General features: G+C 51.6%; 1 protein-coding gene across 2 annotated transcripts; it reads right to left on the reverse strand.

Annotated features, from left to right (window-relative positions):
- Positions 1-509: 509 nt before the first annotated feature.
- LOC143767637 (ephrin-A2-like) lies at positions 510-20918 on the reverse strand. Of its 2 annotated transcripts, XR_013213732.1 has the most exons (6): positions 20714-20917; positions 2217-2509; positions 1897-1965; positions 1711-1791; positions 972-1221; positions 512-762 (listed from the first exon to the last, which is right to left on the reverse strand). XR_013213732.1 is itself a non-coding variant. In XM_077256088.1 (5 exons), exons 1-5 carry the CDS (start codon positions 20824-20826, stop codon positions 1130-1132), a joined length of 648 nt encoding a protein of 215 aa, XP_077112203.1. In that variant the 5' UTR covers positions 20827-20918; the 3' UTR covers positions 510-1129. The 2 variants fall into 2 exon arrangements, 1 of the variants encoding a protein (XP_077112203.1); XM_077256088.1 differs by having other exon boundaries at positions 510-1221; positions 20714-20918.
- Between the last annotated feature and the right edge of the window lie 4054 nt (positions 20919-24972).

Raw genomic sequence — 24972 nt, forward strand, 5'->3', positions numbered from 1 at the left:
CAGTGACCGTCCTCACCGACTTCCGTCGTCCTCCCGTGTCAGCGACTGTCCTCACGGACCTCCAACGTCCTCCCGTGTCAGTGACTGTCCTCAATGACTTCCGACGTCCTCCCGTGTCAATGACTGTCCTCACGGATCTCCAACGTCCTCCCGTGTCAGTGACCATCCTCACGGACCTCCAACATCCTCCCGTGTCAGTGACGGTCCTCGTTGACCTCCGACATCCTCCCGTGTCAGTGACCATCCTCACGGACCTCCAACGTCCTCCCGTGTCAGTGACCGTCCTCACTGACTTCCGTCGTCCTCCCGTGTCAGTGACTGTCCTCACGGACCTCCGACGTCCTCCCATGTCAGTGACTGTCCTCACTCACAGACCTCCGACGTCCTCCCGTGTCAGTGACCGTCCTCACTGACTTCCGTCGTCCTCCCGTGTCAGTGACCGTCCTCACTGACCCCCAACGTCCTCCCTAATTATCCTGTTGCACATGACGCGCGGGGGCTAAATTATTCTGCTGCACATCACAATTTTATTTTTGGCTCAGTTTATAAAAAATATATAAATTTTTATAAAAATCATGAAATGTAAACGGAAAAAACTGGAAACGATCTTCACAGAAGACAGGAGCCCCCCAGTGTGGGGGAGTGGTGTGGCCCAGGGCACTATCGGCTCAGTCCATTCCATGATGGGGGACCCTCCTCTCGTCTGACGACCCCCACTGAGTTTAGCCGTGTCTTTGGTCCAGAAAGGACAATTCTGCAGAGCTGCAATGAGAGAAGTCACCAGAGCAGTCACACACTAATACTCCCTGTTATCAGCCAGTTCAGCCTTGTGTCCTCATTCAATAGGACAAAGCACAGGAAATAAAACCACCATCGCTCCTGGGCTCCACCTTGCTGGGTTGGACCTGCACTTGTGCTGTGTGCACTGGAGCCTCTAGAGTGTAAGCTCTTCGGGTCAGCAAGGCACATACCTGCCGGGAGCTTAGAGCCATGAGGTCCGGGGCCGGGCACCACCGACGTCAGTCCAGAAATCCTCCTACAGGAAGAATGTGTGCTACAGGCAGCAGAGGGTCCCAGGAAATGCTGTCCAGGAGGAAGCGCCGAAGGGCCCGGCCCTGAGACCCCAGCATTAAAACAAGAGGCGGAGGAGGAACAGAGCGAGCAGAAGGGCAGAAGGCGCAGGGGGACAGAAAGAGGAGTTTCCACTCTGCCTCCAGGGATCTGGAAATATAAAAAAAATATATAGGAACCAGATATTACAGTAATGAGGATGAGAAGGGGGCGTACGGGAGCCTATGGGGGATAGAAGGAGCAAATGGAAATGAGGAGAGAAGGGGGCGACGGGAGCCCACGGGGGACAAGAGCAAATGGAAATGAGAGAAGGGGGCGACGGGCGCCCACGGGGGAGAGAAGGAGCAAATGGAAAGCAGGAGAGCGATGGGAGCCCACGGGAGACTGAAGGGTCACGACGGGAGCCCACGGGGGATTGAAGGAGCAAATGGAAAGCAAGAGAGAAGGAGCGCGACATGAGCCCACGGGAGACTGAAGGGTCGCGACGGGAGCCCACGGGAGACTGAAGTTGCGTGGCGGGAGCCCACGGGCGACTGAAGGGGCGTGACGGGAGCCCACAGAAGGGGGGTGGAATATTAAAAACAGAGTAAAGGATAAGGGAGATATATGATGCTCAAGAGGCCAGAAAAAGGCACTCGCCATCCTTAGAGGGCGAACTACCTCCTCCCCCATGCTCTCTGCCCCGGGGTTGTGATTTTGGGACTTCTGTTATTGGTCGTGCTATGGGAGAAAAAAAAAGAGATTAGAGATTACTGCCAAAATAAGTTTAGACTTCTGCAAAGATGGCACATGCACCCCAGGGAGTGGGAGGACTGGAGCACTTACTTGTTGATTGGCAGCAAACAGACAATTTGATCTTGAGACATTCACCAACACTGCCCACATCTGGAATTGCTGTAAGAGAGAGAGAGCACAGCTGAATACATTGAAGTGTCCTGATATATTGAGGTCTTGCCGACTGCTATTGTGACCAGACAGATGACATTAACCGAAACCAGTCTGATGGCAGCAGACAAGAGTGAGGTGTGCGGAGGGAGGTCTCCACCATCTGAATGGATGATGAGTGACGGGGCGTCAGTAGGAAAAGGGGTGTTGAGGGAATGTTGATGGGTGAACGGTGAATGTGGTGGACTTCGGGCACTTACAAATGTAGTAATAGTCCTGCCCCTCGTGGAATTCCACCCCCCGAGAAAACGGGGTGAAGCGCTGGATCTTCTCAGAGAACTTTATGGGTCCAGCTGGGGCATGCGGCTGGTTACACTCCCAACGTTTGTAGGCTTCAGCGGTCACATAACAGCCATCGTACCCCTCGTGGTCCACCATATAAAGCACAAAGTTCTCCGTTTGCTCCATGGGAACTCGGGGGTCGTAGTGAGGACAGTAGATATCCAGGAAATCCTTGATGGCCACATGCACAGCGTAATCCTCCTTTGCGAACCTGCAGGGAACAAAACAGATGTCAATGAGGGGAAAAAAGTCAATTGAAGGGAGAAAATGAGACTGAAAAAGGGGGCGAAGAAGGGGCAAGCAGAGGGAAGGGAGGTGTAGCACCTGTGGTGTTCAGCTTTGGTGATGCTTCCGCATAACCGCTACGTTGTCAGCACTCTAGGGTGCACATTTGCATGGGAATTTGTGAATACTCTCCCTGGTTCCTGCTTAATAGTAGTCAATGGGGTCAGTAAGGTTGGAGCTCACATGGCTCTTTAGGACAGCTTACATAAGAGTAGATCAGTCATGATTACTCCAATGAGCCTTACGCCATCGGACCGAGACATATCCGTATGATTCCTCAATGTTCACTCCTGATGTGTTCTCCTGGATAGTAAACTATAGGGATTCCTCTGTCCGATAGACTCTGCCTTTCCACACTTACCTGCCAGATTTAAGGTGATTTGAGCCAAAACCATGTAGTGTGATTTATCATGGCCACTAAAATGATGCATAGAGACTGACCTACTACAGGCAAGAAGTAGGTCACCAGCGTCTGAAATTGGTCAGACTGCTGATAAATCCCAACCAGCCTTCCTCCGGGATGAAGGAGACCTGAAGGAAGAGCCTGGTATGGGACAAGGCCCACCCGAGATTCCTGCAGTATGTCTTACTGTTGACACTTGCCATGAGTTCTACACCATAGGGAAAAAGACAATATTCTTCCCAATCTCCCATGCAAGCCGAACATGTTTTCAATAGGGAGAAATCAGCGTCTGTCAGAACCCACTGTCTTTCTTGGCCCCCTTCCCTCCAGGTCCCTGTACTCCTCCAGGCACCTCTCTGTCCAGTCTCCCTCCTCCTCCAGGCACCTCTCTATTACATCTTCTCCTCCTTCTCCAGGCACCTCGCTGTCCCATCTCCTTCCTCCTCCAGGTGCCTCTGTTCCATCTAGTCCCATCCCCTCCAGGCACCTCTCTGTCAAGTCTCTCCTCCTCCTCCAGGAACCTCTCTATTCCATCTTCTCCAGGCACCTCGCTGTCCCATCTCCTTCCTCTACCAGGTACCTCTGTTCCATCTAGTCTCACCTCCTCAAGGCACCTCACTGTCCCATCTTCCTCCTCCCAGGTATCTCTGTTCTATCTAGTCCCTCCTCCAGGCACCTCTCTGTTCCATCTCCTCCCTCCTATTCCAGGCACCACTGTGTCCAGTCTCTCTTCTCCTACAGGCAACCTTCAGTCCCATCCTCCTTCATTCCTCAGTCTAGCATCATCTTCTGGATGGCCTCAGCGCACACAGATGATTGGTGACCATGTCTGTATATTAACTGATCAGAGTATTCGGCAGCCGCACGTCATTCCAACTGGACTGCATTTAATTGGGCCAGTGAAGAATATGGGAGATATAGTTTATGTAAATCACTTGCATCCTATCTGCCATGGGATTATAAAACCCCTTTCAACGTACAGATATATAACAACACCTAGCTCAGTGAGAGGTTTGGGGGGGTGGGGGGTTGTAGCCTCAAAAGGCTGTGGAGGGACAGATCTCATACCTTGATGCTGCCAGCTCAGAAGGATTGCTTGCAATAGAGTCATGCTGAAGTTGCCAAAGAAAATTCTAGAAACCTAATTCCGTTAGGAGTTATGGAGATACTATACGTCCGAGCCGTACATGGTGTACATTTACTATTTACTACCTGGGTAGTAATAATGCAATGAAAACACACTTACACTGTCCTGGTATCACACCTGGAGCGGGTGAGTGTAGTTTGCACACACCCTTGCACGCTATCGTAACAGGGCATATAGCCAGAGAGCAAATATTTGTACAAGGAACTTGTGTGTAAAAGAGGAATGCGTAAGAGTTCAGCAGAAGCAGGAAAAGCCGTGCGACACCCCCTGACTACAAATCCCAGCATGCCCTGTTGGCGACTGATGGATCATACCCTTGCTTACTACCAGAAGATGTCCAGATCTGAGAGTAGCAGTAAGGCGTATATAGGATATGTCTATACACGGACAACCACTCCCAGAATCCGCCCGCAAAACCTCTCCTAGAAAAGAGCAGCAGAGACCGAACTGTCAGAGATGTAAAGAGATGAAGGCAATCTGCTACAGCATTAGGCAGGTTATATAGACTTCTACCAGACGGTGATCACATAATCCCGGCCAGGAAAGGAGCAGACGCACCGACATTTGCCAGATTACAAATTTTGATCATGGGTTGGGGATCCTTTAATGAAATCTGAGGGCGAATCCTGCAACAGCCTGCAGATTCAATTTCTAGATTTTGCTAGGACTCTGCAGAGAAAAAAAGCAAAGTATTTCAGGAGGATAGAAAAGCCAAGGATAGGGCCGGCCAATAAGGTGCAACGACTAGGGCACATCCACAGCAGAGATCCCAGAGTCAGTACAAGATTGCATTTCAGTAGCACCAATCAGGAGACTCAATCCAACACGTTTCGGGATCTGTCTACCATTTCAGGCCAGTGAAAAGGTCTTTCAATCGTGAACAACAATTCTGGCCTCCATAAGGTTCTGAGAACACCTCCTACAAGAGCCACAATGTATCGGCTACCCTACAAGACCCCTAACAATTAGTGCACACAAGGTCGGTCAGACTTGAGGCCCTAACGCCTGCGAGTCCGAAGATCGTTACCGCTGGTCACACTACAGAACGTCAAACCTGCCCAGATGCAAAGTCCAGACACCTCCACCTGTGGGAATCTGGAAAGAGCTTTCCTCAGGTCTTGCCAGTGCTTATCAGTGCCAATCTCTGCTCCAGCTATGGCACAACACCATGCCAATCTGCACGCGCCACAGGTGAAGACAGATGAGCAAATCACATGATCCGGCAGGGAGTACGGAGACAATGCCTCTGTTGTCCCCACTGTCGTCAGCAGCAGGGGTAAAGCTGAGGTGAGGCGGTGGACCAGAGTCAGTAGTAACCAGGAGCTGCCTCATAAAACATAACAAAAGGGAGGGGACGAGGCAGGGCGTTGCAGGTGTGGATCCTGCACATCTATTCACAAGCTTATTGACTTGTTTCTTTGAAGCCTCAAAAACAAGGCATAAAAAGATAAGGGCGTGGAGCAATCAAGACTCGAGATGAGGAACGTCAGTGCCAGGAATCACAATACCCCGATGTAAGTACACAACCATAAACACGTCCCCGAAAACCCTGACGTCCCCCCCAAACAAACACCTGATCTATGTCAATGATCAACCATCTGGACACTTGAATAACAGACCAATTTCCCACCCAGACAAGTGCACCCTGGACTGACATACACCCCAGTGAAGCTCCCACCCAGATAAGTGCACCCCGACACACGGACAAGCACACCCTGACACACCCCCAACCGAGAACCACCAGGATACTTGCACAACAGAGCAACCTCCTCCTCACAGGTGCCCCAGGCCAACCTCTCCCCCAAGACACAGGTACCCCAGGCCAAGCTCCTCACAGAGATGTGCAACCAAGACTGATCTCCCACCAAGACATGCGTGCCCCAGACTAACCTCGCCTCTATATGCACACCCGAGACTGACCTTCCACCATACACAGGTTCCCCAGCCCAACCTCCCACCCAGACAAGCTCACCCCATCTCCCTCACCTTCATTTACACAAGAGTACCCCTGGACTGACCTGCATTCCAGCTACCCAGAAACGTACACTACGGACTGGATCAACCTCACTCCCCACACACGCAACCCAGACTGACATTCCCACACACAGATACCCCAGACCAACCTTCCAGCTCTTCCCCGAAACACACATCTCCCACATCAACCTTCTCCCAGACAGTCAAAGAAACTAAAAGACACTACTTCCTTGATGTTACCTTCACAGAGAAAGGGAAACTGCAGATTTACAAGACAATGAAAAGAGAAATGTCCCCTTCCAAGCAGGAGAGTCTCCAGCCATTATGACCAGATCTGGCTAAACCAGGAACGGGGGAGGGGAGCAGAAAGCAACAAGGGGAATAGCAAGGAGGACGACATTCTTATAAAACACAAGGGAAGGTTCAGCCTGAGACATTGCACAAAAATGCAAAATATGTTATAAAAAGGTCAGAGCTTTATATCCACAACTACACAGCTCTGTATAATCCTCACTCGTCTCCGTCACGCGATTGCGGCTCTATATAATCCTCACACATTTTCTCTTCATGTGATCGTGGCTCTATATAATCCTCACGTCTATTCTTCATGTGATCACGGCTCTATATAAACTTCACACATCTCTTCTCCATGTGATCGCGGCTTTATATAATCATCCAACGTCTCTTTTCCATGTGATTGCGGCTCTATATAATCCTCACACGTCTCTTCTTCATGTGATCACAGCTCTATGTAATCCTCACACATCTCCTCTTCATGTGATCACGGCTCTATATAATCCTCACACGTCTCCTCTTCATGTGATCGCGGCTCTATATAATCCTCACACGTCTCCTCTTCATGTGATCGTGGCTCTATATAATCCTCACACATCTCGTCTCAGTAGGATGCACATACATTATACTGTGAGTGATCCACCACAGATATTGGCCCATTAGCTGTGATCTCCTGAGTTGAGAACATTGATCACATTTCCAGGGGTTTATGTTCCAGTCGGAGTCTGTCAGAGCCTGGATTCCACATTCCCCTGGAGGTATCCTGCGGCATCTGGGAGGAGATCATGGCCCTTGTTCAGCGTGGCCTCCATGGATCAGCTTCTCCCCAGCAGATGATGGATCATCGCTGACAAGCCATCAGCTGGTTTCTCAGGCCATTCCTAACTATTCACTGCATCCGGAGAGCAGATTTCTGTACACAGCAAGGTGTCATAAAATAGACTGGCTCCTCCAAGAACAGTTCACACTACATTTTTTGAATGATGAAATTGACACTGTTACACAGAACAAGAGAGTCCCATGACCACGGCCGACAATGAACCACTTGCACAGACCTGAGTATAGCAGAGCCCATCCTGGCAGCCACAGCTCCGGCTCCCCACACATCACGTCTGCTCAGTGAAGACTGATGGGATAGATCTCTGGTCGTAACCATCGTACACTGTTCAATTCCAGGACCCTGCAGGGAGGGCAATCTCACTGAAATCAGGGGCTCGGACCACAGGGCCGTAGTTACAAAAAGCGTGGGGTCCCCAGAGCACAGAGCCAGCGTCACACAGAGTGTGGGGTCCCCGAAGCCCAGGGCCATAGTCACAGAGAGCAGGGGGCACCGGAGCACAGGGCCGTAGTCACACACAGCGTGGGGTCCCCGGAGCCCAGGACCATAGTCACACAGGGTGTGGGGTCCCCGGAGCACAGAGCCGTAGTCACACACAGCGTGGGGTCCCCGGAACACAGGGCCATAGTCACACAAAACGTGGGGTCCCTGGAGCAGAGGGCCAAGGTCATATAGAGCATGGGGTCCCTGGAGCACAGGGCCGTAAGTCACACAAAGCGTGGGGTCCCCGAAGCACAGGACAGTAGTCACACAGAGCGGGGGGGGGGGGGGTCCCCCGAGCACAGGGCCATAGTCACACAGAGCAGAGGTGTATCTCGGGGTTTTGATTCAGAGGGGCAAACCTTCTGAGTGGGCCCCTAACCAGGTAACCTTGATTACAACTGGCGTCACACTAGACGTATGGAAAAAATAAAAAATAAATAAATAAAAATAAAATTCGGTCCGAGTCTCCCTGCCAAGAGTCGCAGGAGTGTAATGAGAGTGTCATGCGAGTACAATGCTCACAACTAGCGTCCAATTTGCATCCGAATGCAGTGCGATTTACATCCGATTGATGTCTGGTGAACGCAGTACCCGGATCATTGCAGCAGATATCAATGCAAAACACACTACCCTAGAAAACTGTCACCATTCCCATGTTATTTAGGTGTATCCATATAAAGGGGTCACCCAAAAAAGCCGGATTACTCACCGGTAATGCTCTTTTAGTGAGTCCACGACAGCACCCCACTGGAGAGAGAGAGGGATCTGCCCCGCAGGAACAGGAAACCTACAGAGAAATAAAAGGGGGCGGTCCGCCTCTCCTTCTCAGTTTTGATTTCAGAGTACCCAGAGGACCGCCAGTATTAGGCAAATACCATTTATTTCATTTTTCAAACTTATTTGCTTATAATTAAAATAATTTTTACTCAATAGTATATACTATATTAATCTAGGGAGGGATGTAAGAGGGTGCTGTCGTGGACTCACTAAAAGAGCATTACCGGTGAGTAATCCGGCTTTTTACTCTTCGCCACGACAGCACCCCACTGGAGATCTTTCAGAGACCATCACCTAGGGAGGGGACCACCGTGCTGAGGACAGTCCTGCCAAAGTCTAGGTCAGAAGTTGACGATAGGTCTAGCCTATAGTGGTTATAGAATGTAGAAGGATTTGACCAAGTTGCCGCCTTACATATAGTTTCAATTGGGACGTCTGCCCTCTCTGCCCAGGAGGATGCCATCGCTCTGGTAGAGTGTGCTGTTATGCCTTCCGGAGGGTTTTCTTTCCTCGCGGAATAAGCCAGTCTGATAGACTCTCTGATCCACCGGGATAAGGTGCTTTTTGTTACTCCATGACCCTTCATGTGACCCTGGAAGGAAATAAACAGAGCCCTACACTGTCGCCTGCTGCTGGTCCTTTCAATGTATTTTAACACTACTCTTTTAACGTCTAGAGTGTGATATTTCTGTTCTTCAGGAGTGGAGGGATTACTGAAGAAAGTGGGCAAGATTATTTCTTGTGACCTATGGAATTTTTTTGCTACTTTGGGAAGGTAGGAAGGGTCTGGTTTAAGAATTAACTTATCCTGAAAAGTTAACAAAAAAGGTGGATCTATAGAGAGTGCTTGGATGTCACTGATTCTCCTAGCTGAAGTTAGTGCTACCAAGAGGGCCGTTTTTAATGATAGACATTTAATGGGTATTGAGTCTATTGGCTCGAATGGAGAGTCTGTTAGGGCTTGTAAAACTAAATTTAAATCCCAGGGTGGAATCCTAGGTATGTTAACTGGATTTATTCTTTCGCAGGCTGTGATAAATCTGGATACCCATCTATCTCCCGCAATGTTATGGCCATAGAGGGCTCCTAGTGCTGAAACATGAACCTTTAAGGTGTTTACAGTTAAACCTAGTTCTCTCCCTTTTTGAAGAAATTCCAGGATAGATTGTATTGGAATTTCTGATGTGTTGGTAGATGTATGGAATTGTAAGAATTTCTTCCATATTCTCGTATAAATTTTTGTGGTGGAAGGTTTTCTACTCTGGAGAAGTGTGTCAATCAAACCCCCCGAGAATCCTCTCGATCTTAGCATCTGCCTCTCAAATTCCAGGCCGTCAGGTGGAGATTGTCCACCTGAGGGTGGAAAAACGGACCCTGGAAGAGAAGGTTGGGTGTTGAGAGGAGGACCCAAGGATCTGAGACCGACATGGTTTGTAGCCACGAGAACCATGGTCTCTTGGGCCAGAATGGAGCTATCAGTATCACTTTTGCTCCTTCTGCTGATTTTGCGTATGACTTGGGGTAGTAATATGATCGGAGGAAAAGCGTACGCCAGACTGAACTGCCAAGGGGCTTGGAGAGCGTCCAGAATGTCCGGATGATCCGCTGGAGATAAGGAGGCAAACCTCTGGACTTTTCTGTTTCTTCTTGTGGCGAAGAGATCTATTTGAGGACGGCCCCATAGGGATATTATGTCCAGAAAAATCTGCTGGTTTAGGCACCACTCTCCTTGTCTCAAGGTGTGTCGACTTAAGAAGTCTGCCTGCTGATTGTTTTCTCCTCTTATGTGCAGCGCAGTAAGGGATGTTAGGTGACTTTCTGCTAGATTCAAGATTTCTGTAGCAGAAGACATCAGAGTCTCTGATCGCGTACCTCCTTGCCTGTTTAGATACGCCACTGTGGTGGTGTTGTCGGAAAGGATTCTGACGTCTTTCCCCCGAAGCTGTGGGAGGAAATGGTATAAGGCGTATTTTACTGCATTTAGTTCTTTAACGTTAGAGGAGCTGCAGCTTTCCTCCATGTTCCACAACCCTTGGCAAAACTCATTCCCCATATGAGCGCCCCATCCATGAGGACTGACGTCAATGGTTATGGTATGAGATGGCGTTATTACCCATGGAACACCACTCATCAAATGATTTGAGTCTAGCCACCACGCGAAGGAAGATAAAACCTCCTGAGATAAGGTTATTTTTGCATTTAGGTGACCAAATAACCGTCTATCTTCTTGTAAAATTTGATAGCACAACCAGGGAAACTCAGGCGGCAGGCTTGGACCTCAGGTTGTTCACCGCATGTAGGTAACTTTCCCCCTATTTAGCACTTTCTATATTTTCATTTCAACTGATAGCATGCACTTTAAACTCTTGACCCTCCCCTACCTGGCACGCTTTGCACTTTGCAAGTAATTATAGATTTTATCTGTGTAGATACTATGGTGGGGTTTCCAACAATGGAACCTTATGGCTCGCTTTAGTGCAGCTGATTCACATTTTGAGCACTATATAATATTGCACTTAATTACACTCTTGTTATTATGTTACTTGCTTAAATATATAGTGCTGTGCAAGTATATTGATCTCATATTATGGGGTCAATGTCAATTTTCATGCGGTCCACCTGTTATTGTCCTTTTGTCCTGCTTGGTTAGTGTTTACTCTGCTTTGGATTTTAATTAATAAATATTTTGGAATATACTCCTTTGGGTCTCTGCAATTATTGAGTTTCCCTGGTTGTGCTATATATTGTTTGGAGTTTAAAATATAGTGGTTTTTGATCCTGTGGTTATATCTTGTGTCTCTAATTGTAAAATTTGATGTTGTAGTGTTCGAGTATGGTATTGAGCCCATCTCACTGCAGGTATACAAGAGATAAGAGACCCTAGTAACGACATAGCTTGTCTTAGGGTACCGTCACACAGTGCCATTTTCATCGCTACGACGGCACGATTCGTGACGTTGCAGCGTCGTATGATTATCGCTCCAGCGTCGTAGACTGCGGTCACACGTTGCAATACACGGCGCTGGAGCGATAATTTCATGACGTATTTGCGATGTAGAAGCCGTTGGTTACTGTGCGCACATCGTATACAACCTGTGTCACACGATGCAATCATGCCGCCACAGCGGGACACTAGACGACGAAAGAAAGTTTCAAACGATCTGCTACGACGTACGATTCTCAGCGGGGATCCGGATCGCAGTAGCGTGTCAGACACAGCGAGATTGTAACTATATCGCTAGAACGTCACGAATCGTGCCGTGGTAGCGATGAAAATGGCACTGTGTGACGGTACCCTTAGGGATATACGTGGATTATTTATCGCGGCTAGGACTTTGTGTATGATCAGTAGTATCTTTACCTGAGGCAGAAGACACTTTTGAGATATGGAGTCTAAATGGAACCCCAAGAACGCCTGACGGGAAAGCGGAGTGAGTCTGGATTTGTTGGTATTGATTATCCAGCCCAAGTCCTGTAGAGAGGAAATTACGTGAGCTAAACGATCAGTACATTGAGTAACTGAATTTCCTATTACCAAAAAGTCATCCAGATAGGGCACAATTAAAGTCTCCTTCTGGCGAAGGTAGGCCATCACCTCTAGCATTATCTTGGTGAAGATCCTCGGCGCTGTTGAAAGGCCGAAGGGCAAGGCCGCATACTGGAAATGACGAATCTCGTTGTTGATTAATTATTACCGCCACCCTGAGGAATTTTTGGTATCTGTCATGAATAGGGAGATGATAGTAAGCATCTTTTAGATCAATGCCCCCCATCATACAGTTTGGAAAGAGGAGTTTTATAGTGGACCTAATGGATTCCATCTTAAATGTATAGTTTTCAATAAATGAATTGAGTTTTTTAAGGTTTATGATTGTCCTGAAAGAACCGTCGGGCTTGGAAATTAGGAATAAGGGAGAGTAGAATCCCCTACCTTCCTGTCCCACCGGAACTTGGACTAAGACCCGTTTTGATAATAGGGTTTGAATTTCAAGCTCTAGAGCCTGTTGTTGTATAGGCGAGCTGAGGGATGTTATAATATAAGACTCGTGGGGAACACGAGAGAATTTTAGTTTAATTCCATCTCGGATGATATTTAAAACCCACGAGCTAGATGTTATTTTTTCCCATTGAGTGGTGAAAAACTTCAGTCTGCCCCCAACTGGTATATCCTCAGTATTTGTTGTCTTTTGGGGGGTTGGGTCTTCTAAACATGGTACCTCTCTGCTTGTCATCTTTAGCGGTCCATGTTGTAGACCTATCCGCTTGCCTCCTTTTGCCAAACGGTCTCCTTTTAAAGGCTCTCCTGTAAAAGGGAATAGAGGAATCAGGAAAGGCTTTCTTCCTGTCCTTTGCCTTTTGAGTATCTCGTCTAAGGTTTTACCAAAGAGGTACTCACCCTCACATGGGATTGCGCATATTTTAGATTTAGATTGCGCGTCCCCTTTCCAGCTTTTCATCCATAGCGCTCGTCTTGCGTTATTCACGAGGCCTGCAGATCTTGCTGCCAAACGGAGTGAGTCGGCGGAAGCGTCTGCCATGAAGGCCGCTGCTCCTCGTATCAAGGGGATGGCTGCTCGCAGTTTTTCTCTTGAAACTTTATTTTCAATCTGCTGGTCTAACTGGTCAATCCAAATGAGCATTGACCGGGCAGCACAGGTGCTGGCTACTGCAGGTTTGAATATTCCTGTAGCCGCTTCCCAAGAACGCTTAAGGGATGATTCAGCCTTACGATCCAAAGGATCGACAAGTAGTCCTGCATCCTCTACAGGTAGAGAGGACTGCTTAGAGGTAGAGGCTACGGCTGCGTCGACCTTTGGGACTTTGGTCCATGTAAGAAGTTCCTCGTCACTAAACGGATATTTTCGTTTTGACGCAGAGGGTAAAAAACTTCTTTGATCCTGTTTCTCCCATTCTCTTTTAATTAATGCTTTCACTGTTGGTATAACTGGAAAACATCTCCTCTTTCTCTCCGCTAAACCCGCGAACATTATGTCCTGCGTGGTTTGCGCACCCTTTGTCTCCTCACACCCCATGGTGTTTCTAATTGATTTAACCAAATTGTCCACACTGTCTAAAGGGAAAACATGAGCGTCCTTCAATGTCTGATGAAGAAGATGATGGTAAAGATGATAGGGAGGCTTCTGAAAGTGCGCATTGGTCACTTTCGGAGTCTGACACCGATGTTGGAGTTTTAGATTTAATTTTATGTGGTTTCTCTTGGGTCATAGCTTTTAGCTCCTCCCTAATAATGGCACCTAAGTCCGTAACGGACACTGCTGCTCCCTGGGTTGTTTCTTTTAAACAGTCCTTACATAGTTTTTTGGGGTATGAGTCTGGAAGGGGTTGGCTACACAAGGCACATTCCTTATGTTTCGTCTTTTGTCGTCTTTTAGCCTGGTCAGTATAAGACGTAGCGAGAGAAGGAGAAAAGAGAGAAGGAGGGAGACAACGTCAGCTTTAGGCCTTGTTCACACTATCCTTTTTATGCTGCGGATTTTTCAGCTGCGGATTTGGAAAAACCGCAGTGCAAAACCGCGGTGGTTTTCACTGCGTTTTTTTGTGCGGTTTCTACTGCGGATTCCACTGCGGGTTACCATCTGCACTTTCCTATTGGTGCAGGTGGAAAACCACTGCGGAATCCGCAGAAAGAATTGACATGCTACTTCTTTTTTTCCGCAGAAAATCCGCGCTGATTTTCAAGTGGAAAAACGCAAAGTGGGCACAGCGGTTTTTGTTTTCCATAGGGTAACATTGTACTGTACCCTGCATGGAAAACGGCTGCGGATCCGCAGCTGCAAATCCGCTGCGGATCCGCAGCAAAAACCGCAAAGTGTGAACATAGCCTAATAGGCAGAGTTAACAACTCACCCAGTGAAGCGATTAATACCGTATTAGTAGGCCGAGATCCTGTGCTGGATCCGTCGCTTTTACGAACGGTCTCAGAGGATCCTCTGTGATCTTTGGTGGCGGGTACTGGATCTCCAGCAGTGGGGTTCATGGCACCTGGGGATGACATCTCTGCATCGCCGAATCCCACCTATTCAGCGGTTTAAATAGTGCGCTTTTTTTTTTTTTTTTTCGTAGTGCGCATGCGCGAATTACGCTAGATCCTCCACCATAGATTCGGCCTGGACGCCCGGGAAGTTCATCGTCTATTTCCGGGGTAGTCCCTGTACGGTGGTCGGCGCATGCGCGGTCTGGGATTTTAGCCCCGGACATCAGTGGGAACGCTGCCACTCTTACCGGACTCCAGCCGGCCTCTTCGCGCCGCCGTACCGCACTCCGCAGATGATGCCGGGCGGCCCTCCCCGGACCCAGCCGTCTGCATGATCCACCAGACGAGGAGGGAGCCGTCTAACGGAACTCCCCCGATGCTGCTTCCAAGCTGCAGCCCCTGCCGTTCTCGTGGATACCGCGCAGGCGGCATGCTAGCCCAGGTATGTTCTTCTTGTAGAGATCCTGTTGTTCCCGCAGGAACAGGAAACCTAAACTGAGGAGGAGAGGCGGACCGCCCCCTTTTATTTCTCTGTAGGTTTCCTGTTCCTGCGGGGCGGATCCCTCTCTCTCCAGTGGGGTGCTGTCGTGGCGAAGAGTAAAAAGTTTGCCTCATCACTGAACATGATGTTCTGTGTAAACTGAGGGTCCTGTTCCAATTTTTGTTTTGCCCATTCCACAAATTCAGCGCGCCGATCTGGGTCATCCTCGTTGAGATGCTGCAGCAGCTGGATTTTGTAAGGGTGCCATTTGTGAGTAGCTAATATCCGCCCAAAGGATGTTCGACTGATGCCAGATCAGTGCGCTGAATTTGCAGAATGGGCAAAACAAAAATTGGAACAGGACCCTCAGTTTAGACAGAACATTATGTTCAGTGAAGAGGCAAACTTTTTTTGGGTGGGCCATTTATATGGATACACCTAAATAACATGGGAGTGGTGACAGTTTTCTTGTGTAGGGTGTCTTGCATTGAAATCTGCTGCAATGACCCAGGTACTGCGTTTACCAGCCATCAACACAATTTCTATCAACTCCTCACGTGTTAACCTCTGTGACATGTCAATGGCTGTAAACAAAGAGAAACTTGTAAATAACTCATGAAAGAATAAAGTTACGTTAAAACCAAGCACACCATTGTTTTTCTTGTGAAATTCGCAATAAGTTTGATGTGTCACATGACCCTCTTCCCATTGGAAAAATAAAGTTGGATCCAAAATGGCCGCCATGGTCGTCACCCATCTAGAAAAGTTTCCCCTTCCATATACTAATGTGCCACAAACAGGAAAATGATATCACCAACCATTCCCATTTTATTTAGGTGTAGCCATATACATAGCGCACCCTGTACTTTGAACATGATGTTATGATATTATTTAATAAAATATTTTTGTGATTTTTAAAAAATGGGTTCCATTGTACTCCCTATCCTCTCTCTATATTGTATAATGCACCCCCCATAGGCAGACTTTGTAAAGTATAATGCACCCCCAATAGTCAGACTTTATATAGTACAATGCACCCCCCATAGGCAGACTTTATAAAGTATAATGCACCCCCAATAGGCAGACTTTATATAGTATAATGCACCCCCCATAGGCAGACTTTATATAGTATAATGCACCCCCCATAGGCAGACTTTATATAGTATAATGCACCCCCATAGGTAGACTTTATATAGTATAATGCACCCCCCTAGGTAGACCTTATATAGTATAATGCACCCCCCTAGGTAGACTTTATATAGTATAATGCACCCCAGTGTGTGTGCCAGTGATGTGAGACGCTGAGAGGGGGCTGATGGGAGAGGGAGCATGATGCTCCCACTCTCATCGATGTGGTCAACTGTATCGGCATCTAGCCAATACAATTGAACTTGCAATGATGGGCAGAGGGGGCAATGCTAGCACCAGGCCCCGCTCCTGCTCAAGGGCCCCATAGCAGCCGGGTGGCAGTGCGGAGAGATCGATTCTACCTACTCTGCCGCAGAGTGTAACTGTATAGGCGCGCTGTGCACATCGATAAAGTTACAGTAGCGTAGCTCCAGGTGGGCTCCCTCAGAGCACGGGGCCCAGGGCGACCGCCCCCTCTGTCCCCCGTTAGCTACGCTACTGACAAGAGCGTGGTGTCCCCGGAGCACAGAGCCATAGTCACACAGAACAGGGGGCCCCGAAGCAAAGGGCCATATTCAAACAGAGCAGAGACCCCCGAAGCACAGGGCCGTAGTCAAACAGAGCAGGGGGCTCCGGGGCATAGGCCCATAGTCACACAGAGCAGGGGGGCCCCGGCGCAGGCTACGTGAGGGCACTGCTGGACTTCTAGTAAACTGCGGGCACTGCTGGGACTTGTAGAGACCTGTGAACTACATGTGGCACACACTGTAGCCCGCAGGTCACTACAAGTCCCAGCAGTTCCCACATGTAGCCCACAGGTCAGTCCCCGCAGGTCACTACAAGTCCCAGCAGTGCCCACACGACACACAGAGGCTGGTGAACAAGGGGCGAAGCAGTGAGACGCGGTGAGCTGGCGCCGGGGTGCAGGGTGCGGAGCGCTGCCAAGATAAACAGCCCCATCCATCCACACTGCAGCCAGCAATGTGGGAAACAGTGAAAACACAGCCGGGTCCAACAAAAGCAGAGGGGCCGCTGCCCGAAATAACAAGCCCTTCCTGCAGCCAAGGGGGCGCGGTTCGGGGGCTCAGCACTACACACAATGGGGGCAGGGGGCCGGCCCGGGATATGTTCAACTTCCAGGGCTGAGACCCCGCCTGTGACTCGCAGCCCCACGGACATCACCCTCCCCGCTCTCTGCTTCTCATTATAGCAGCCGGAGTCCTACACCAAGGGGCATCTACGGGGAAGAAGGGGGGGATATGCAGGGCACGGTGATGGTGGGGAGGAGGCAGAGTACGGTGATGGTGGGGCCTGGGGGGATGCAGAGTACGGTGATGGTGGGGCCTGGGGGGATGCAGGGCACGGTGATGGTGGGGGGGGTGCAGAGTACGGTGATGGTGGGGCCTGGGGGGATGCAGAGTACGGTGATGGTGGGGCCTGGGGGGATGCAGGGCACGGTGATGGTGGGGCCTGGGGGGATGCAGGGCACGGTGATGGTGGGGGGGATGCAGAGTACGGTGATGGTGGGGCCTGGGGGGATGCAGAGTACGGTGATGGTGGGGCCTGGGGGGATGCAGAGTACGGTGATGGTGGGGCCTGGGGGGATGCAGAGTACGGTGATGGTGGGGAGGATGCAGAGTACGGTGATGGTGGGGAGGATGCAGAGTACGGTGATGGTGGGGCCTGGGGGGATGCAGCGTACGGTGATGGTGGGGCCTGGGGGGATACAGGGCACGGTGATGGTGGGGGGGTGCAGAGTACGGTGATGGTGGGGGGTAGCAGAGTACGGTGATGGTGGGGGGGATGCAGAGTACGGTGATGGTGGGGGGGATGCAGAGTACGGTGATGGTGGGGGGGATGCAGAGTACGGTGATGGTGGGGGGGATGCAGAGTACGGTGATGGTGGGGCCTGGGGGGATGCAGGGCACAGTGATGGTGGGGGGTGCAGAGTTCGGTGATGGTGGGGGGGGGAAGCAGAGTACGGTGATGGTGGGGGGGATGCAGCGTACGGTGATGGTGGGGCCTGGGGGGATGCAGGGCATGGTGATGGTGGGGGGTGCAGAGTACGGTGATGGTGGGGCCTGGGGGGGATGCAGGGCACGGTGATGGGGGGGGTGCAGAGTACGGTGATGGTGGGGGGGGAAGCAGAGCACGGTGATGGTGGGGGGGATGCAGCGTACGGTGATGGTGGGGCCTGGGGGGATGCAGGGCATGGTGATGGTGGGGGGTGCAGAGTACGGTGATGGTGGGGGGGAAGCAGAGTACGGTGATGGTGGGGGGGAAGCAGAGTACGGTGATGGTGGGGGGGATGCAGAGTACGGTGATGGTGGGGCCTGGGGGGATGCAGGGCACGGTGATGGTGGGGGGGATGCAGAGTACGGTGATGGTGGGGAGGATGCAGAGTACGGTGATGGTGGGGCCTGGGGGGATGCAGCGTACGGTGATGGTGGGGCCTGGGGGGATGCAGGGCACGGTGATGGTGGGGGGGTGCAGAGTATGGTGATGGTGGGGGGTAGCAGAGTACGGTGATGGTGGGGGGGATGCAGAGTACGGTGATGGTGGGGGGGATGCAGAGTACGGTGATGGTGGGGGGGATGCAGAGTACGGTGATGGTGGGGGGGATGCAGAGTACGGTGATGGTGGGGCCTGGGGGGATGCAGGGCACGGTGATGGTGGGGGGGTGCAGAGTTCGGTGATGGTGGGGGGGAAGCAGAGTACGGTGATGGTGGGGGGATGCAGCGTACGGTGATGGTGGGGCCTGGGGGGATGCAGGGCATGGTGATGGTGGGGGGTGCAGAGTACGGTGATGGTGGGGGGGATGCAGAGTACGGTGATGGTGGGGCCTGGGGGGGATGCAGGGCACGGTGATGGGGGGGGTGCAGAGTACGGTGATGGTGGGGGGGATGCAGCGTACGGTGATGGTGGGGCCTGGGGGGATGCAGGGCATGGTGATGGTGGGGGGTGCAGAGTACGGTGATGGTGGGGGGGAAGCAGAGTACGGTGATGGTGGGGGGGAAGCAGAGTACGGTGATGGTGGGGGGGATGCAGAGTACGGTGATGGTGGGGCCTGGGGGGATGCAGGGCACGGTGATGGTGGGGGGGATGCAGAGTACGGTGATGGTGGGGAGGATGCAGAGTACGGTGATGGTGGGGCCTGGGGGGATGCAGCGTACGGTGATGGTGGGGCCTGGGGGGATGCAGGGCACGGTGATGGTGGGGGGGTGCAGAGTATGGTGATGGTGGGGGGTAGCAGAGTACGGTGATGGTGGGGGGGATGCAGAGTACGGTGATGGTGGGGGGGATGCAGAGTACGGTGATGGTGGGGGGGATGCAGAGTACGGTGATGGTGGGGGGGATGCAGAGTACGGTGATGGTGGGGCCTGGGGGGATGCAGGGCACGGTGATGGTGGGGGGGTGCAGAGTTCGGTGATGGTGGGGGGGAAGCAGAGTACGGTGATGGTGGGGGGGATGCAGCGTACGGTGATGGTGGGGCCTGGGGGGATGCAGGGCATGGTGATGGTGGGGGGTGCAGAGTACGGTGATGGTGGGGGGGATGCAGAGTACGGTGATGGTGGGGCCTGGGGGGGATGCAGGGCACGGTGATGGGGGGGGTGCAGAGTACGGTGATGGTGGGGGGGGAAGCAGAGCACGGTGATGGTGGGGGGGATGCAGCATACGGTGATGGTGGGGCCTGGGGGGATGCAGGGCATGGTGATGGTGGGGGGGAAGCAGAGTACGGTGATGGTGGGGGGGAAGCAGAGTACGGTCATGGTGGGGGGGATGCAGAGTACGGTGATGGTGGGGCCTGGGGGGATGCAGGGCACGGTGATGGTGGGGGGGAAGCAGAGTACGGTGATGGTGGGGGGGATGCAGAGTACGGTGATAGTGGGGCCTGGGGGGATGCAGGGCACGGTGATGGTGGGGATGAAGAGTACGGTGATGGTAGGGGGGATGCAGAGTACGGTGGTGGTGGGAGGAATGCAGAGTACAGTGGTGGTGGGGGAATGCAGAGTACAGTGGTGGTGGGAGTAATGCAGGGTACAGTGGTGGTGGGGGGGATGCAGAGTACGGTGATGGTGGGGCCTGGGGGGATGCAGGGCACGGTGATGGTGGGGGGGAAGCAGAGTACGGTGATGGTGGGGGGGATGCAGAGTACGGTGATAGTGGGGCCTGGGGGGATGCAGGGCACGGTGATGGTGGGGATGAAGAGTACGGTGATGGTAGGGGGGATGCAGAGTACGGTGGTGGTGGGAGGAATGCAGAGTACAGTGGTGGTGGGGGAATGCAGAGTACAGTGGTGGTGGGAGTAATGCAGGGTACAGTGGTGGTGGGGGGATGCAGAGTACAGTGGTGGTGGGGGAATGCAGAGGACAGTGGTGGTGGGGGAATGCAGAGGACAGTGGTGGTGGGAGGGGGATACAGTGAGTAGGGGAGGGACACATTACAGTGGGGGGGGCACAGTATAGCAAAGAGGGCGGGGCACAGTATCGAGGAGGGGGCGGGGCAACAGTACAGTGGGAAGGGAGGGGCATAGTGCAATGGAAGGGGCGGGGCACAGTACAGTGGGAGGACCCACACCTCTCCCCTCCTCCTCCGGGGGTTGCTCTCACCTGGGATTGCTGCTGTTCCAGTGCACCGCATGTCGGAGGCCACCGCCCCGGCCCAGCAGTCCCAGCACGGCGCTCAGGCTCAGCAGGCTCCAGAGCTGCCCCGCGCCGCTCATGTCTCGGCCGCCGCTCGCTCTCTGGGTGGAGCGGCCTCTGCTCTGCTGCCTCCCCGGGAAAGGTGCCTGCCCCGCCCACAGGGGCGCTGCTCCAACCAATCAACACCGCCCGAAACCTCCTCACTACAAAGTGGCAGAAAAAGTAAAGTTCAGTAACTCTTCACGGCCCGGAGCAACGCGACGTGAAAGGACGGGGACACCTTGTACCCCCCAAATATCCACCCCACATCACCCCTGTACCCCACAAAATACCCCAGGAAATACACAGCACATATGTACCAAACACAGGACCCCAAGAAATCCACATCACCAGTGAATTCTACACAGCACCCGTGTACACAAGACAACGGGAAATCCACATCACCCCCTGTACCAAACACAGGACCCTAAGAAATCCACAGCAGTGCAGCACCCATACACCCCATACAGGACCCCAGGAGATTCACAGCACCCGTGTACCCCACACAGGACCCAAGGAAATCCACATGACCTGTGTAACCAACACAGGACCCATGTACACCAAACATGACCCCAGGAAGTCCACGGCACCCCTGTAACAAACACAGAACCCAAAGAAATCTACATCACCAGTGTATTCCACACAGCATCCCTGTACCCGACACAGGATCCCAGGAAATCCACAGCACCAGTGTACCCAACACAGAACCCATGTACCCCACATATGACCCCAGGAAATCCATAGTATCCCTGTACCCAACACAGGACCCCAAGAAATCCACAGCACACATGTACCCCACACAGCACTCCAGGAAATCCACAGCACCGCTGTACCCCACACAGGACCCCAAGAAATCCACATCACTAGTGTACCCCACAAAACAGTCTAAGAAATCTACAATACCCCTGTACCCAACACAGGACCTCAAGAAATCCACAGCACACATGTACCCCACACAGCACTTCAGCAAATCCACAGCACCTGTGTGCCCCACACAGGACCCCAAGAAATCAACAGCATCATTGTAGCCAACACAGGACCCCAGGAAATCCACATCACCAGTTGTTAGGAATCCCAGGGAGGATACCTTTATCATCCCCACCGCTGACACCAATATGTCATGAACCGGGGTTGTGTGGTTGCCCCTGATTCTTTCAGAAGGGGATTTATCTATATTCCACTTTCCAGTTCCAGTTTGGAACTTGCAGATCTCTGGCGCCCCCCTTACCCTCAGGTCAGTCAGGGTACTGCACCTAGGGTAATTAGTCACCAGAAATGCTGCCTGCTATGTACTGGCTATTGGGCACGCTGCAGCGAGGGCGATATAACTACTCCCACTCAGGCGGGAACAATAATTATCAACGTCGCCGGTCGCTACAAAGCCTCCCAATTGCACAGGACAAATTCTGCTGCCACCAGCTCCGATTTCCTAATTATTAACAGGTCCGGAGCCAACCCAGATTAGTAGCGTAATTCATTTGGAATTTGGAACTTACATCTCTCTGGCACCCCCTTTTACCCTCGGGTCAGACCGGGTACTGCACCTAGGATGATTAGTCGCCAGAAGGCTGCCTTACTATGTCCTGGCTAATGGGCACACTGCAGCGAGGGCGATATAACTACTTCCACTGAGGCGGAAACAATAAATATCAATGCCGTCTGTCGCTACCAGTTTTCCCAAAGGCTCAGGACCCTTCCGCTGCCACCAGCTCCTATTCCTGACTGTCGGTGACAGCAGCTATGTAGGCTGTCTCCCCGGGGATTTCCACAGACCCATCGGCCGGCGCTGCTATGGGTTCTACCTCCCCATCCACCCCCAACATCTCAGGAGCAGTGCTATATATGGGCAGTTACCTTCCTCTGTGGCACTGGTCAGTTGCACGGCATCACCTTCCTCACAGTTCCCATGCATCTCCCCATTCCCCATAGCACCATCGCTTGCTCCTGTTAGGGGTTCCTCAGCCATCCCACCCCGAAGAGTGACGTGGCTGATCACTCCTGCACCTGTAGACACATCATTCTTAGCAAATAAATGGTTAGCAGGTAAAACATGCACATTTTCATCCTCAACATCATCAGTATGAGAGAAAGCATTATCTGGTATATCACTCTTAGGGGACGCATTCAATTCCCTGTCATTATCTGCATTAGCATCACCCTTAGCATCAGATTGGGTAGGGGAATCAGGGACATAACATGCAAACATTCTCCCCAAATCAGTCCCCAATAAAACATCAGTGGGCAAGTTATAGGACAGCCCCACTTCCTTCACCCCGCTCCCAGCACCCCAATCTATAAACACCCGGGCCATTGGCAGGGGACAGCGGATGCCCCCAATCCCGGTGACAGTCAGGGTTTTCCCTGGAATAATCTTTTCAAAGGCCACCAGTTCGAGTCGGATGAGGGTTCATTCAGCAGCGGTGTCCTTGAGGCCTTTAGCGACATGGCCCCCCACGGTGATGTGCTGCACGTTGCCATAGACCCTCCCAACTGCCCCACCCACCAAAAGAACTGCTGCATTAGGCCCTGGAGCCTTGGCTGGGGAGTTCTTTGTCTTCTCCGGACAGTTGGTGCTGATATGACCAGTCCTATTGCAGGCAAAACATTTGCGAATATCGGAAGTAGGTCTGATGCTGGCAATGGGGACAGGGACTCCGATGAGTCGGCTGGCAGGGGCACTGGGGTTGGTTGCAGGCTTACCCCCGCTCCAGCCGGCAGTGACTGGCTTCCGCACTTCCGATTTACTGTTGGCCTCATAGGCGTCAGCAATCTGTGCTGCTTTATCCGCGTCTTTGGGCTCTCGGTCCATCATGAACTGTTGCACCTCAGCTGGGCAAAGACGTAGAAACTGGTCTTTGATCATCAGGTCTCGCAGCTGCTCAAAGGTGGTCGCTGACAGTCCTTGGGTCCACTGGTCAAAGTGGGTCCTGAGTCCATGCACTACATTGCTATAACTGTCGTGTGGGCCACGTTGGAGGTTCCGGAACTTTTTGAGGTAAACCTCAGGAGTCAGTTGGTACTTCTTTATCAGGGCCTGCTTGATGGCCTCATAGTCTTCATCTTAGTCTGGTGGGAGAGAAATAAATGCCTCCAGAGCTTTGCCTTGGAGACCTGGGGTCAGGTATCGGGCCCATTGTTTCCCAGGCAGCCGGTACTGTCTGCAGGCTTTCTCAAAAGTGTCCAAGTCCCCGTCCTTTTCCATCACAGGAAAGTTCTCTGGCCGGGGTTTAGGGATCTAAACGCTGGTGGGCTATCTGCTGGACTGGGACGACCTCAGCCCCTGGAGTCGGGCTAACTTCAGCTGGTGCTCCCGCTCCTCTTGCCGCTCGGCTTTCTCTGCCTCCCGATGGGCTTGGGCCTCCTGCTGGTATTGCTGGATCAGCCTCAGACATCCAGTACAGTCATTGGCAGGGAGTTTTTCCAAGGTCGCTTGCAGGTGGGGGACCAATCCACCCTGGTTGCAAGTAGGGCCGGCATTCAGCAGTTGTACCTCGCTAGCAGCACCACCTGCGCTGGCACTGGCTTCTGCGTCCACTGGGCTCTGAGGACGAGCTTGGTCCGCTTCAAATCACACCAGTACCGTGACCATTTGGGCCTTGGTTTTGCCATGGGGGTCCAGACCGTAGTACGTGCATATTCCAACGAGCTTTTGATCATTAGAGCTATTGATCAGGTTGACTTGGGATTCCGGGGTGGAGATGTGGGAAGGGTGCTTGCGCAAGTTGAAAGTAGATGGATTTATCGGCTGGGGACTCTACGCCCTGGTGGTCTTAATGAAACTTTGGGCTTCTCTTCATTTCTCTAAAATATACAATTTTCCTTGGTAGTCTATAGTAATATGGATTTAATTTATGCATATCTTTTCATGAGGGAATTTTTATAGGTTAGGGTTTTATGGATTGTATGTTTTTGTCTTAATTGCATTACCTTTAGTTCTTCATTTTAAAATGTATTTGTTGTGTTATTCATTTTAGTTTAAACTTACCTTGGGTTTCTTTGGGAGTCTGATTTTGTGATTTGGGTCCGTTGTCGTGGTGACGGAGAGGATGGTTCTCTATCTGGAGAGGAAGAAGAGAAAAAGTTCTAAAGAAGGGATAAGAATAATATATGGACATCGCAAATATTATATTATTTATACTATTTGCACATTTTATGGCATGCAATAGGTGTCCTTATATGTATGTACA

Source organism: Ranitomeya variabilis, chromosome 1 (genome assembly GCF_051348905.1).
Source record: "Ranitomeya variabilis isolate aRanVar5 chromosome 1, aRanVar5.hap1, whole genome shotgun sequence".
Taxonomy (NCBI): Eukaryota; Metazoa; Chordata; class Amphibia; order Anura; family Dendrobatidae; genus Ranitomeya; species Ranitomeya variabilis.